The 17,471-nt window shown below is 37.4% G+C and overlaps 1 protein-coding gene across 3 annotated transcripts in view; it reads right to left on the reverse strand.

Annotated features, from left to right (window-relative positions):
* Window positions 1–539: 539 nt before the first annotated feature.
* Window positions 540–17,471, reverse strand: part of GLRB (glycine receptor beta) — a 101,921-nt gene continuing 84,989 nt past the window's right edge. For all 3 annotated transcript variants that reach the window (XM_047854725.1, XM_047854724.1, XM_047854726.1), the window contains one exon: window positions 540–2,219. In XM_047854725.1, the coding sequence (XP_047710681.1) occupies window positions 1,923–2,219 (297 nt within the window). In that variant the 3' untranslated portion in view covers window positions 540–1,922. The remainder of the gene's footprint in view (window positions 2,220–17,471) is intronic.

A 17,471-nucleotide genomic window follows, 5' to 3' on the forward strand; every position in this document is an offset into this window, starting at 1 on the left:
TGAAGTTCTATATACACACTTAATCCTTAGATGGCTATGTATTTAGTTTGGTATTAAAATTGATCTTAGGAGGCTAAAATATTACAGAAAGGAATTCATTCACATTATTTTCAATAAATAAATTCTTGTATAATGAAACCTGTCTTCCATTTGGTACATTTCCCACTTAAAACTCTATATCTAAATCAAACTTCTGAATATGAGTGAAATTTGCAGAAATATAAAAAATGTATTATAAGCAAATGCCATTTTTATAAATAAAAGTTGTAAATGGTTTAAGTCTTACTCAAGGCATTTTCTTCCTAGCATGGTTCCATTAAGATGTTACTGCCTTGGGTCCTTGCAGGATATTGAAGTCCATCAGTGGGGTTACTTGTGGCATTTTAAAACTATTCAGATGCCTGAGCTTTTGCAACTAGGGGGTGCTGAAGTTCTACAGAGGATTAGATTACATCTTATTTTTTTAAAAATTTGGTAATCGGTGAAAATTTTTAAAAGTTAAAGTCTTTAATAAAATAGCATTGAATGACACATAGCAATTTGCATAAACAATATTTAAACACACTTTATTGTCGAATTAACCATATAAACTCTCATCTGCGACAGAACTCTCCAAATAATGTAAATATACTTATTTGGTCTTATGTTTGTGTTATATGAATTACTGATAATTCCAATTTCAACTATGGAGAAATAAAAAGGTACATTGGGTGGATACCACTAGGATATAGGACACTTATAGACCAGAAATTGCCTACTTTCAAACTGAAGATCAAAGTAAATAAATCTAAGTAATCTAGACTTGTAGCAAGAACAAAAATACAACTAGAAGGCCTAACATAGACAAAGACATTATATACTTAATCTTTAAATGTTTTATAACAAATCCGAAATTATTCAAATAAAAAAGAAATGAATTAAAAAAATTTAGTTTTACTGTAAAATATGTAAGCATTTTAATAAAATAAAGAAGCTAAAATCCTTCAAAGATTTTTTTTTCAAACTCGTTACTTCTAATAATAGCGTATTTTCCTCTTGGTTTCTTAAAAATTATGTGGAATCATATATCCATTATTATATTCCAATTTAAAATATTTATGACTCTTTAAGGCACAATGATTTTGTATATTCTATATCAACAAAATGAAATCCATGAAAATATATTTAGGCTTTAAGATGGATTAAATAGAATTTCTTTTGTCAGAAACATTTAATCAATGTATCTATCCTTTATTTTTATCAGAAGCCAGAATTCAGTATGAATTTATGTAAATCCAGATGTCCCTCTGTTTCAAAAATGCTTACCGTGTTTCATAACCTGGCATTTTGACAACACAGACACACTTTAAAATGAGCTGATTTTACAAACTAGTAACTTTTTGAACTTTATTTCTCCACAGAGCCCACATAATTATAGTTAATATATTTCTACTTACAAAGTTTAAACAATATGTAATATAATTTTTGCTTAATCTGTGATAGTACCATCTAAAATTATACAAGAATAAGATGGCTTTCTCTGAAAGTTACAAGGAAGGAAATCCGAAATACTACATACATTAGAGTGGTCATCATAACAGGATCCAGCGTGCACATCATTTTATTATCAGAATTTATGTGAAATATTTGCAATTTACACTAACCGAAGAGAACGGTTTAGATTTTATTGTATGGAGTATGCTTATCCTTCATTTATTCCTAAAGCAATATGTTTGCTATACATATATACATCATCAGTAGAGCACAGACGTAACAAGATCATGCTGCCATTCGAAAGTTAGGTGCCACATTTTTATTACAATCACATGGCATCCAAAATGCAATATATTGCTATGAAAATGCAAAATTTTTCAGACTGGCATTTATGAAAGAGGTTGGTCACAATGACATGGGATTTTATTTTACACAAATGAAAAGATTTATCATAAATATATAGACCAATATATAACATTGAAGAACAAGAAGCAGAAAGGAAACAATGCTCTTGCGTAAAGATCAATTCGCTTAGCTGCTGTTGGAATAACAGGTTTGGCAGGGGGCGGCTTCTTGTTGTTCTTTGCCTGAGATTTCCCAAGCCCATTGTTGACTTCAATAGGTTTTCCATAGCAGTCATAATTGGATAATTCGAAATCTCTTGGTAAGCTTCCAACAATGCTGAAGTCATTAGACCTCAGGTCAGACTTGGAGGTGCAAACCTTTTTGCATCTTGTCTCTCCAACCTGAGAATAAAAATTAAGGACAGGGTATATTTAATTTTTTTTCTATTCATAAAACATCTCTTCAAAAGGATATTTAAAAAATCTGATGGTCTAATCAGTTGACTATTATCTCTGTTTGGCAAAACAATTTAATAGCAACTGATTAGACCATCGGGTTACCTGAACATTTAGGGCTTGAAAATGTTGCCCATATAACAAGGCTTATGTCATGGAATAAACTTTTGACAGGTTATTTTATGTCAAAGGATCAAAGCGCAAACCAACATTTATCTCAGGCGCTTCCAGGCTTGTGAGAGTTCTCAGCTGAAATACCAATGAATAAAAATCCAATATTTAACCATAACACAGACCACATTACCACAATATGTGGATTACGGAAATCTTCTGGTATTTCTAACCTTTGACTTCCCCGTGGATTCTATTTCCAAAGACGGTGGTTTATAAATGACTGAGGCATTTATCTCCTCAATGAGACAGACTCTGTCTCCAAACCACACTCACAAACAAGATCTAAAAGATGGTCACAATTACCATGAACCAAAGATTTACTGGTGAAAGGCATCCATTCCTAATTTGTTGACTAAATTTGAAGAGCCAACCACACTCAGAGAATCTAAAGAAATTGTGTGTATTTCAGCCAGATCATAAGCCATAGAGATTATTCAGTTGATGGTCTCTGAATTATTAAATCTGCATTCATTCCCCATAACATACATAACAATTATTTTACACTGAACTCTAGCAATCAGAAATGCTCTTAGAAAAAACAGAGGTGTAGGCTAACCCCAGTGTCTAGGATAGCCCTGATATTACAAAAGGCCACAGAAGGGCCAGCTTTTGACTCTACTGCTTAATTTCCTACTGTTCTTACTCCTGAGTTCTATGCTTCACCTTTGGGATCTCCATTATCGATATTTACTGATTTTACTGAAAAAGGAAACTATGTCATTATATATACTGTTGGTATACTATAGTTTTTGCCTTGTTAGTATAATACATATGGATTCTACTTACCCTAAGTTATGGCTGGGTAAAAGTTATGCTTACTCTAAGAAGTAAAACACATTATTTCCTAGAAGTACTTCAGGTAGCAGGACCTTATCCTTTATCTGAACAAACACTGAGACATATTTTCTGGGCCAGAGCCAGATGGCAGTGTCTAGAGGTGGATAGCACACATAATTAAGATACACTGAGTGGAAAATCCAAAATGTGTTTATGCATCTCCTGTCATTATATATGTAGGTTATTTCCATTTTTTTTCAATTATGAACATGTATTGGTAATGTTATTTTTTCAGCTGGTATGCAAGTGTTAGCTTGATCATTATATACTTTATACCACATAGATATTTGTACAATCCATTGAGTAAGAATGTTTAAAAAATACGTTTCTATAAACATAATTATACAAAAATACACAAGAAAGAAAAGATATGGAGTGCCAATATATTAACATATTTAGAGAATGTTTGTTATTAAATAGCCCAAATGGAAACACATTTCCATCCTGCTTTGATGGGACTTTGTTTTAGCTACCAGCAGCCAACCTTAAGAAAGAGGATCCCCACCGCTTTTCTAATGTGCCGTTACAATTTGCCAATTGTGAGATCTCAGCTGAGCTTAGAAGAGTAATTGTGTCTTGATGAGGTATCTGGTTTTGACGGAGCAACCACAGGTCTAGTGTCTAGTCCATACCAATTTATGCACTGTGTCTATGACAATATCTGGCAAAAAAGAGGGGCTGGCGAATGAGAAAGACAGCAAAGGTAGCAACTAAAATCTAAATTATTTAAATAGGACTTTGGGAAATCATATATATATATATATATACATATATATATAAAATTCATGAATATATATACTTGACTATTATAAATATTTGATTGTACATGAGTATTATATATGTGAATATTATGAATTATGAATATAATGATTATATATGATAGAAAATAGATTTTATATATATAAAATTTACCTTTAGACCTTCCACTTAAATTTCCCAACTGGAAATTTCAAAAGGCCATTTTCAGCAAGCGGTTTGTCATTTAAGCTCCACCACCATGACAGACTCACGCACATACACAGACTCATCATATTCACAGTCACACACCTTCCGTGTAAGTGTGCCAGAAGGAAGCCCGCACTTAAAGCTCAAATTTTCCAGTGCTATCTGAGGAGTCGGTCTCAGTATGTACCAGTGAACTTTTGTAAAGAGTAAAATGACTACCTTCACTGGAACAGAGGTTGAGAACAGGCTCTACATATCAAATCTGTGCACTATCCTCAGACTCTCAGAGTAATCTGCAAAATCTGGGACTCTGTAGATATCCCAGTCTTTCTCCCTTTAGAATTCTCTAAGAAATCTAAAGTTTTAGATTCACTAACTGTGCTTTAGAATCCACTTATCAAAACAAAGGAGTATTCGGGCTTCTGCCAATAGACTTAAGAAGCATGTTTCTTCTCAGTGACTTTACTTTTTCACAAAGAAAGAGATGCATATTTACATGAGAAATACATTTACTTTAAGTCATATTTTATACACACCTACATAGCTCTAAGTATAGTTTTAGTATCTATAAATAACTAAACAAGTAACCAAATTTATATGATATTATAACCTAAGTCACACATAAATGCTTCACATTTTCTAAACTGTTTTATTTACGTAAACATATTCTTAGATTCTGCTAGCAATTTTAATAATTTTAAAATTTTACCTACACAGTTTATTCAAAATGTGACACAGGATGTTATATTTATTCAGAGAGTTTATTTAAATATAGTAAACATGTCAGTAAGAGAAGAATAATTTCTTCAATGTTAAAATAATAAAATAGAAAAGTACTCCAAAGGGCTTCAATTTGGTTACACTAAATCTTCAATCATTTTATTCATTAAAACCTCTTTTAGAAACATAGTTGAAGATTCTTCTATTTGAAAAGAGTAGGTGTGTGTGTGTGTGTGTGTGTGTGTGTACTGATGGAGAGAACCTCTTCTACAGAAATATTTTTTAATTATGTGACACAACTGAGAAAGAAATAAGAAGTCCTCAGATTCCTTAAGTAAGTCATGATTCATTAACAAGTTGGCTGCTCTCCCCTTTTTCCATTCATCAGAGATTTTATACAAACATAACTTTTTATTTAGTTAATACTCTCCACACATAATTATCATATCTAATATGTACATAAAAGTACAAATTTATTAAAATGTTTTAAGCAATTATAATATCACATGAAGAGGGATTCAATAAACTCCTTATAAATGAGATACTAACCCTACATAACACATTATTAAAAGTGATCTTAGTTATATTAATCTCCAATCTAAAATTTCTCAATTTTTCTCAGATAAATATGTGTCGTAATTTCATCATATAAACTTGTCACTTTTGAAAATACTGGTAGCAAAAATGAGGTAGCAAAAATGATAATGAAACTGTCAGGAATAAAAAAAAATGATGCAGAGAATAACTTACTAATGTTTCAAACTGAAGCCTTTAAGATTTTCTTTGTTGTCCTTTTCAGTTTGAGTCACACATTTAAAAGCAAATAACCTTATGCAATATTCCTTGACCAGAAGACTTACGCATGATTTCGTGGTGATAAAGATACCTTCTGCAGTTGATGAAAATACGTTCAGAAGGGAATAATCTCTATATATTTTACTAAATTTAAGTCATTCCTTATTTTTAAAAATTTAACATTACCATAGGAAACAACTATCCCATTGAAGCATGAACAGTAGATTTTATTTTTAATTCAATCAAATCCAAAAGCAAGGATACTATTTTTGTCTTTCATTCACAACTTTCTTGTGAATGGTACACGGCACACACTAGGCATTGAGAATAGGGTGGTATTAACAACAGTAGGTCCTCACTATTTTTGCTGAATTAAAAGAAAGAAATGTGCGAGTGAACAAACAAATTAGTAAACAAAATATTGTAATGGTTGAGGAAGTCCTAAATTTACCTGGAAAATTATGTATGTATGATGACAGATTTATGTATGCAGCTAAAATTATAAAAACACGTTAAAAGCTAGATTAAACTATCATTGCTCTTACATTTTTTTATATCTTCCCTTTTCTTAGCAAGGATAGTATTATTTTAAATATCAGCATCAAAAATTTCCTATAATCCAAATTTCACTGTGCTTCCAATTACTATTCCTATGCTGTCTAAAAATAAATGACATATCATTTTGAAACCATGCCCCACAGTGTTAATGAGACTGAAACCAGCAGAAAGTTTAAAGGTTGTTTTTTAGAGAATTGTTTCTCCCTAATCAGCTATTGTGTCTTTTCAGACCCCACTAACAAATCCACTAGCTGTTTCTACAGAGGCTTGAACTCAAGGTCAACTGATATAGTTCCAGCCTATGAACAAGCAAAGCCCTGCATTCCTTAACAGATAATGAGCCTAAGACCCCATTCCAGTTTATGCCAGCTCTTGGAACATGCCCATAGCCCCTTGTCCTTGGCGTAAAATAACCTCCTGACTGACGCCAGGAGCTGCATTTTTCCTTCTCTGGTGTTAAGTCCCCACCCCAAAGTGAACACGGGATGTATGCTGCATGCATGTTTGCTCAATGTGTGTATTCCACCATTCCTCATGAATAGTCATAAGTTTCCCTGCCCTTTTCATCAACATATATGTAATCTCCTACCCTGAATTACCCTTTAAAAACCCTGCTCCTTAACCTGGAACCTCGGAGATGGTCCTTGGACACCAATCCGCTGTCTCCCCAGGTTGCCAGACTCCTAAATAAAGCAATCTTTCCTTTCCGGCCAGCACCTGTCTTTTGAGTATTACCTTTCCAGTGGCAAGCAGCCGAAGTTGGGTTTTGCTAACAATTTCATTGAAATTACTTAGCAAAAGTTTGTGATTTGAAAGCAAAATACACTGGAACAGATGCATTTTGAAACCAAAAACTATATTTTTCACAGGAAAACCATCAATGAAAAAAGAAACAATTTTTTAATTTCTTTTTTACATACTTTTATGTGTCAATGTGTAACAATCTTATTGAATTTATCAAGCTTACACATTTGCTCTAAGTTTGAGATATATATATATATATATATATATATATATATATATATATATATATAAAGCTAAGTTATTTTCGGATGCATTCACATTCTGAAATCTTTCTCAGGGTACAAATACTACATAGGTCCAATGTTCGATTTAGAAATTGCATTTGGGGGCGCCTGGGTGGCTTAGTTGGTTAAGCGTCCAACTTAGGCTCAGGTCATGATCTCACGGTTCATGGGTTCAAGCCCTGCACTGGGCTCTGTGCTGACAGCTCAGAGCCTGGAGCCTGCTTCAGATCCTGTCTCCCTCTCTCTCTGTCCCTGTCCCCCACTTGCACTCTCTCTCTCTCTTATATAAATAAAGATTAATTTTTTTTTAAAAAGAAATTGCATTTGGCCTGTAAGCAATGAGAGTAATTTACATTTATTTCTGGAGATAAAAATTTCTGGCCAACTTTTAAACTCCCTAAGCATCACTCAGAATGTAGCAGGTTCAGAATTAAGACACGTGCGTTTCTATTGGCAACCCAAACATAGAGAATTGAAATACAGAAGTTCTTAAATATGATGAAGTTTTCTTCATTGGGAAATTATTTTAATGCCTGAAGACTAAAACTTAAATAATATAATTCTGGGGGAGAGTTCAAGATGGCATAGAAGATCCTGAACTCACCTCTCCCATGGACAGAACAAATCCATAACTGCATATGGAATAATTCCCTCTGAAGGGGATTGAGAAACTGGATTGAGAAGCTCAGGTGCTGACTCAAGTGACATGGAAAGCAGCGCAATGAAGGGGATTGAGAAGCTGGATGAACAGAGCCTCTGCAACAAGGAAGAACAAAATGGGTAGAAGAGGCAGAGACACTGTCTCGCTAAGGAAAAAAACACACCCGAGGTGCAGCACTCCATGGATCGGAGGGATCTCAAAGATACAGAAGTTTATTTACCCTGAGGAGTGAAAGATTGGAACTCCATGTAAGGCACATTACCCCTTAGATTCTGCACAGGAGAGAGGAGCCCCCAAAATACCCAACTCTGGAAAGTTATAAGGCATATATTCAGGAAAACTATGAAACTATAGTGACAGAATAACCCACTTTTAAAAAGCTCATGTGCTGGCTCACTTGACATGGAAAGCAGTGCAAGAAACACGATCAAAAAGTGCGTATCTATAGGTGAAGGAGGCCTCCTTACTAATGCACCCACTAGAGAGGCAGGAGAAAGCTGGGCCTCTCTCTCCCCAGGAACTGAGACACTGGAGGCAGCCATTTTTACTATCTTGTTCTGCCATACTGATTTTGGCACTGGGGAGCACCATTTTGGATTTTCCCTTTAGACTGCTAATGTCAGAGGGCATGATCCACCAAGAGTGCCAAACAAGCCTGGCCCTTGTCTAGGCCTTACAGCCAACAGCATAATAACCCTACCCACCAGTGCATCTGCACAATGACAGCCAGGCATCGCAGCCAGCTGGTCCAGGGCCACTCCCACCTATCATGTACCCACAGCAGTCATTTCCCCACCACAACAGGAGAGTGCACACAGACTACACAGGGGACATTCCTGGGGCAACCTTGTTCTGGAGACCAGGGGGAATTGCACTTCTGGGCCCCACAGGAGAACTTCTACATAAAGTTACTCCTTCAAGACCAGGAAAAGGATCTGAACTACCCAATACATATAGAGAAAGTCAGGCAAATGAAGAGACAGAGGAATATGTTCTAAATAAAAGACAAGACAAAACCTCAGAAAAAGAACTAAATGAATGGAGCAAAGCAATCTACTTGATAAAGAGTTCATAGTAATGGTCATAAAAATGCCTATCAAACTCAGGAGAAGAAAGGATGAACACAGTGAGAACTTTAACAAAGCTGGAAAATATAAGAAGGTACCAACCAGAGCTGAAGAATGCAATAACAGAAATGATAAATACATCAGAGAGAATAAACAGCAGATTATATGATATAGAATAATAGATCAACAATCTAGAGGACAAGATAGTGAAAATAACCCAAACTGAACGCGAAAAGAAAAAAGGATTTTAAAATGTAGGATAATTTAAGGGATCTTTGGGACAATATCAAATGTGCTAACATTCACATTAGAACTCATATAACTCAATATCAAAAACAAAATAAAACAGAAGATGGCAGCTTAGGAGGACGCTGGGCTCACCGCACATCCTGCTGATCACTTAGATTCCATCTACACCTGCCTAAATAACCCAGAAAACCGCCAGAGGATTAGCAGAACAGAGTCGCTGGAGCCAAACACAGATGAGAGGCCCACGGAAGAGGGTAGGAAGGGCGGCGAGGCGGTGCGCGCTCCACGGACTGGCGGGAGGGAGCCGGGGCGGAGGGGCGGCTCGCCGGCCAAGCAGAGCCCCCGAGTCTGGCTGGCAAAAGCGGAGGGGCCTGACGGACTGTGTTCCCACAACAAGCGCGACTTAGCGTCTGGGAGGTCATAAGTTAACAGCTCTGCTCAGAAAGCGGGAAGGCTGGAGGACAAAGGGAGGGAGAGCTGCTGAGCCCCCTGACAACAGAGCTCAGTTTGGTGGGGAACAAAGGCGCTCGCCAGCGCCATCTCCCCCGCCCATCCCCCAGCCGAAATCCCAAAGAGAACCAGTTCCTGCCAGGGAACTTGCTCACTCAGCGCAAACACCCAACTCTGCGCTTCTGCGGAGCCAAACCTCCGGCAGCGGATCTGACTCCCTCCCGCTGCCACAGGGCCCCTCCTGAAGTGGATCACCTAAGGAGAAGCGATCTAAGCCTGCCCCTCCTGCCCCCGAGCACCTTGCCTACCCACCCCAGCTAATACGCCAGATCCCCAGCATCACAAGCCTGGCAGGGTGCAAGTAGCCCAGACGGGCCACACCACCCCACAGTGAGTCCCGCCCCTAGGAGAGGGGAAGAGAAGGCACACACCAGTCTGACTGTGGCCCCAGCGGTGGGCTGGGGGCAGACATCAGGTCGGACTGCGGCCCCGCCCACCAACTCCAGTTATACACCACAGCACAGGGGAAGTGCCCTGCAGGTCCTCACCACACCAGGGACTATCCAAAATGACCAAGCGGAAGAATTCCCCTCAGAAGAATCTCCAGGAAATAACAACAGCTAATGAGCTGATCAAAAAGGATTTAAATAATATAACAGAAAGTGAATTTAGAATAATAGTCATAAAATTAATCGCTGGGCTTGAAAACAGTATAAAGGACAGCAGAGAATCTCTTGCTACAGAGATCAAGGGACTCAGGAACAGTCACGAGGAGCTGAAAAATGCTTTAAACGAAATGCATAACAAAATGGAAACCACCACAGCTCGGCTTGAAGAGGCAGAGGAGAGAATAGGTGAACTAGAAGATAAAGTTATGGAAAAAGAGGAAGCTGAGAAAAAGAGAGATAAAAAAATCCAGGAGTATGAGGGGAAAATTAGAGAATTAAGTGATACACTAAAAAGAAATAATATACGCATAATTGGTATCCCAGAGGAGGAAGAGAGAGGGAAAGGTGCTGAAGGGGTACTTGAAGAAATAATAGCTGAGAACTTTCCTGAACTGGGGAAAGAAAAAGGCATTGAAATCCAAGAGGCACAGAGAACTCCCTTCAGACGTAACTTGAATCGATCTTCTGCACTACATATCATAGTGAAACTGGCAAAATACAAGGATAAAGAGAAAATTCAGAAAGCAGCAAGGGGTAAACGTGCCCTCACATATAAAGGGAGACCTATAAGACTCGTGACTGATCTCTCTTTTGAAACTTGGCAGGCCAGAAAGAATTGGCACGAGATTTTCAGGGTGCTAGACAGAAAAAATATGCAGCCAAGAATCCTTTATCCAGCAAGTCTGTCATTTAGAATAGAAGGAGAGATAAAGGTCTTCCCAAACAAACAAAAACTGAAGGAATTTGTCACCACTAAACCAGCCCTACAAGAGATCCTAAGGGGGACCCTGTGAGACAAAGTCCCAGAGACATCACTACAAGCATAAAACATACAGACATCACAATGACTCTAAACCCGTATCTTTCTATAATAACACTGAATGTAAATGGATTAAATGCGCCAACCAAAAGACATAGGGTATCAGAATGGATAAAAAAACAAGACCCATCTATTTGCTGTCTACAAGAGACTCATTTTAGACCTGAGGACACCTTTAGATTGAGAGTGAGGGGATGGAGAACTATTTAACATGCTACTGGAAGCCAAAAGAAAGCTGGAGTAGCCATACTTATATCAGACAAACTAGACTTTAAATTAAAGGCTGTAACAAGAGATGAAGAAGGACATTATATAATAGTTACAGGGTCTATCCATCAGGAAGAGCTAACAATTATAAATGTCTATGCGCCGAATACCGGAGCCCCCAAATATATAAAACAATTACTCATAAACATAAGCAACCTTATCGATAAGAATGTGGTCATTGCAGGGGACTTTAACACCCCACTTACAGAAATGGATAGATCATCTAGACACACGGTCAATAAAGAAACAAGGGCCCTGAATGAGACATTGGATCAGATGGACTTGACAGATATATTTAGAACTCTACATCCCAAAGCAACAGAATATACTTTCTTCTCGAGTGCACATGGAACATTCTCCAAGATAGATCATATACTGGGTCACAAAACAGCCCTTCATAAGTTTACAAGAATTGAAATTATACCATGCTTACTTTCAGACCACAATGCTATGAAGCTTGAAATCAACCACAGAAAAAAGTCTGGAAAACCTCCAAAAGCATGGAGGTTAAAGAACACCCTACTAACGAATGAGTGGGCCAACCAGGCAATTAGAGAAGAAATTAAAAAATATATGGAAACAAACGAAAATGAAAATACAACAATCCAAACGCTTTGGGACGCAGCAAAGGCAGTCCTGAGAGGAAAATACATTGCCATCCAGGCCTATCTCAAGAAACAAGAAAAATCCCAAATACAAAATCTAACAGCACACCTAAAGGAACTAGAAGCAGAACAGCAAAGGCAGCCTAAGCCCAGCAGAAGAAGAGAAATAATAAAGATCAGAGCAGAAATAAACAATATAGAAACTAAAAAAACTGTAGAGCAGATCAACGAAACCAAGAGTTGGTTTTTTGAAAAAATAAACAAAATTGACAAACCTCTAGCCAGGCTTCTCAAAAAGAAAAGGGAGATGACCCAAATAGATAAAATCATGAATGAAAATGGAATTATTACAACCAATCCCTCAGAGATACAAACAATTATCAGGGAATACTATGAAAACTTATATGCCAACAAATTGGACAACCTGGAAGAAATGGACAAATTCCTGAACACCCACACTCTTCCAAAACTCAATCAGGAGGAAATAGAAAGCTTGAACAGACCCATAACCAGCGAAGAAATTGAATCGGTTATCAAAAATCTCCCAACAAATAAGAGTCCAGGACCAGATGGCTTCCCAGGGGAGTTCTACCAGACGTTTAAAGCAGAGATAATACCTATCCTTCTCAAGCTATTCCAAGAAATAGAAAGGGAAGGAAAACTTCCAGACTCATTCTATGAAGCCAGTATTACTTTGATTCCTAAACCAGACAGAGACCCAGTAAAAAAAGAGAACTACAGGCCAATATCCCTGATGAATATGGATGCAAAAATTCTCAATAAGATACTAGCAAATCGAATTCAACGGCATATAAAAAGAATTATTCACCATGATCAAGTGGGATTCATTCCTGGGATGCAGGGCTGGTTCAACATTCGCAAATCAATCAACGTGATACATCACATTAACAAAAAAAAAGAGAAGAACCATATGATCCTGTCAATCGATGCAGAAAAGGCCTTCGACAAAATCCAGCACCCTTTCTTAATAAAAACCCTTGAGAAAGTCGGGATAGAAGGAACATACTTAAAGATCATAAAAGCCATTTATGAAAAGCCCCCAGCTAACATCATCCTCAACGGGGAAAAACTGAGAGCTTTTTCCCTGAGATCAGGAACACGACAAGGATGCCCACTCTCACCGCTGCTGTTTAACATAGTGCTGGAAGTTCTAGCATCAGCAATCAGACAACAAAAGGAAATCAAAGGCATCCAAATTGGCAAAGATGAAGTCAAGCTTTCGCTTTTTGCAGATGACATGATATTATACATGGAAAATCCGATAGACTCCACCAAAAGTCTGCTAGAACTGATACATGAATTCAGCAAAGTTGCAGGATACAAAATCAATGTACAGAAATCAGTTGCATTCTTATACACTAACAATGAAGCAACAGAAAGACAAATAAAGAAACTGATCCCATTCACAATTGCACCAAGAAGCATAAAATACCTAGGAATAAATCTAACCAAAGATGTAAAGGATCTGTATGCTGAAAACTATAGAAAGCTTATGAAGGTAATTGAAGAAGATTTAAAGAAATGGAAAGACATTCCCTGCTCATGGATTGGAAAAATAAATATTGTCAAAATGTCAATACTACCCAAAGCTATCTACACATTCAATGCAATCCCAATCAAAATTGCACCAGCATTCTTCTCGAAACTAGAACAAGCAATCCTAAAATTCATATGGAACCACAAAAGGCCCCGAATAGCCAAAGGAATTTTGAAGAAGAAGACCAAAGCAGGAGGCATCACAATCCCAGACTTTAGCCTCTACTAAGCTGTCATCATCAAGACAGCATGGTATTGGCACAAAAACAGACACATAGACCAATGGAATAGAATAGAAACCCCAGAACTAGACCCACAAACGTATGGCCAACTCATCTTTGACAAAGCAGGAAAGAACATCCAATGGAAAAAAGACAGCCTCTTTAACAAATGGTGCTGGGAGAACTGGACAGCAACATGCAGAAGATTGAAACTAGACCACTTTCTCACACCATTCACAAAAATAAACTCAAAATGGATAAAGGACCTAAATGTGAGACAGGAAACCATCAACACCTTAGAGGAGAAAGCAGGAGACCTCTCTGACCTCAGCCGTAGCAATCTCTTACTCGACACATCCCCAAAGGCAAGGGAATTAAAAGCAAAAGTGAATTACTGGGACCTTATGAAGATAAAAAGCTTCTGCACAGCAAAGGAAACAACCAACAAAACTAAAAGGCAACCAACGGAACGGGAAAAGATATTCGCAAATGACATATCGGACAAAGGGCTAGTATCCAAAATCTATAAAGAGCTCACCAAACTCCACACCCGAAAAACAAATAACCCAGTGAAGAAATGGGCAGAGAACATGAATAGACACTTCTCTAAAGAAGACATCCGGATGGCCAACAGGCACATGAAAAGATGTTCAACGTTGCTCCTTATCAGGGAAATACAAATCAAAACCACACTCAGGTATCACCTCACGCCAGTCAGAGTGGCCAAAATGAACAAATCAGGAGACTATAGATGCTGGAGAGGATGTGGAGAAACGGGAACCCTCTTGCACTGTTGGTGGCAATGCAAATTGGTGCAGCCGCTCTGGAAAGCAGTATGGAGGTTCCTCAGAAAATTAAAAATAGACCTACCCTATGACCCAGCAATAGCACTGCTAGGAATTTATCCAAGGGATACAGGAGTACTGATGCATAGGGCCACTTGTACCCCAATGTTCATAGCAGCACTCTCAACAATAGCCAAATTATGGAAAGAGCCTAAATGTCCATCAACTGATGAATGGATAAAGAAATTGTGGTTTATATACACAATGGAATATTACGTGGCAATGAGAAAAAATGAAATATGGCCTTTTGTAGCAACGTGGATGGAACTGGAGAGTGTGATGCTAAGTGAAATAAGCCATACAGAGAAAGACAGATACCATATGTTTTCACTCTTATGTGGATCCTGAGAAACTTAACAGGAACCCATGGGGGAGGGGAAGGAAAAAAAAAAGAGGTTAGAATGGGAGAGAGCCAAAGCATAAGAGACTGTTAAAAACTGAGAACAAACTGAGGGTTGATGGGGGGTGGGAGGGAGGAGAGGGTGGGTGATGGGTATTGAGGAGGGCACCTTTTGGGATGAGCACTGGGTGTTGTATGGAAACCAATTTGTCAATAAATTTCATAAAAAAAAATAAAACAAAATAAAACAATCCAGTTAAAAACTGGGCAGATGACCTGAATAGATACTTTTCCAAAGAATATATGCAGATAATCAGCAGGCACATGAAAAGATGCTCCACATCACTAACAATCAGGAAAATGCAAATCAAAAACACAATGAGTTATCATACAACATCAGTCAGAATGGCTACTATCAAAAAGATAATAAGTAACAAGTGTTGGTGAGGATGTACACAGAAGGCAATCCTTGTGCACTATTGGTGGAAATGTAAACTGGAAAGTAGTGTGGAGGTTCCCCAAAAAAATTAAAAAGAGAGCCACCATTTCATCCTGCAATTCTGCTCCTGGGTATTTATCTGAAGAAAATGAAAACACTAATTCAAAAAGACATATGTACCCCAATGTTAATTGCAGCATTATTTACAATAGCCAAGGTATAGAAGCACCTAGGTGTCCACTGATAGATGAATGGATAAAGAAGATGTGGTAAATACATACAATGGAGTATTACTCAACCACAAGAAAGAATGAAATCTTGTCATTTGTGACCACATTGGGAGACCTAGAGAGTATTATGCTAAGTGAAATAAGTCAGTAAAAGGTAAATACTGTATTATTTCACTTATATTTGGAGTTAAAAGCAAAACAAACAAGCAAACAAAACGAAACAAACAGACTCATAGATACAGAGAACAAACTGATGGTTGTTGGAGGAGGGGGGCAGGAGGATGGATGAAATAGGTAAAAGGAATTAAAAGATACAATCTTCTATTTATAAAAATAAGTGAGACACAGCAGGTAAATTTCAGCATAGGGAATAAAGTCAATAATTTTGTAACAATTTTGTAAGGTGAGAGATGGTGACAAATCTTACTGCACTGAACATTTCCTAGTGTATATAAGTATCAAATCATTATGTTGTACATATGAAACTAATTCAATATTGTATAGCAATTATTCTTTGATAAAAAATAAATAATTCAGTCTAATGTTCTAGATCCTATTTATCCTTTGTATCTATTTTCACAAATAATTTTGATATGTTCTATAGTACTCTGAAAATCTGCTTCCAATGAATCTCTTGTATCAATCCCACTGCATCGAATATATTAAGATTCCAAATTCCTTGCACATTGGTGTTCCCTATTACTAGATAATTTCTGCAATTATCCAGACCCCGTGACATACCATAAAATGGAGCTGATTGTGGCACTACTGAAAATCAAGCACCCATTCCATAGAACGTCTTTGTTTTCTTCTCTAGATCACTTAACCAGAGTTCAAGTTAGTGGGTAGGGGGATTAGGAGGTAGGAAAAATGAGAAAGTGGTAAAAGACTAGGAGATATAAATTGGGGGACTGATAGCTAGGGCCACATATTTAAGGAGTCCATATAGTGACATGTCCATATAAAAAAGGGGGCTCAAGTATTCCTCCTTCCATTTCTGGAATGGGGAAATAAGTATGTTTAGAAGGAAAAGCAAACTTCCTCACAAGGAGCTAGCATGCTTCAAATACCAGTTTTTTTTGGTTTTTTTTTGGTTTTTTGGGTTTTTTTTTTATGTTCTGAAGCACCCTTAACCAGCCATGAGCTCTTCCAAGGTACTATTTGGTGGTTTGGGTCATAACAGAAAGTAAAAGTAAAATACTGGGGGAAAGAACCAATATTTCTCTGAAAAGGTGTGTTCCTGGTGCAGGAATGCAGTAAGTCTGAAACAGTCCAATAGGTAGAGCAGCTGTCACATAACTGAAGTGTTAAGAGTAGCTCAGTGACATGTCTAATCACTAGGGTGTGGCAGCCAGGCTACAGGTTCAGTGAGGATGCTGGGAGACTTGAAAAGAGTATTGGGGAACTCTGCTCCCAGGAAGATATAGTAGACATATACTGGACGTTATATAAAACAAACCTAAGAAGACTGTGAACAGTGGAGAAACAACCATTCTCCAGTTGTGGACCTTCAGACACATGGAACAACATGGTGGTGAGTGTCCTTTTCGCCTCATATATCCCAGATTTGAAGCTGAAGGAGCTGAAATTCAAAATGAAATTGGTACAGATAAAAATAGCTCCAATAAAAGTCTAATTCCTCTAGCCAAAGGACAAAGAAAAGAGTAGCTTAGCAAGACAAAAAACTTTATTTTTTAATTTTTATTTATTTTTTTTTAATTT

Source organism: Prionailurus viverrinus, chromosome B1, assembly GCF_022837055.1.
Source record: "Prionailurus viverrinus isolate Anna chromosome B1, UM_Priviv_1.0, whole genome shotgun sequence".
NCBI lineage: Eukaryota > Metazoa > Chordata > Mammalia > Carnivora > Felidae > Prionailurus > Prionailurus viverrinus.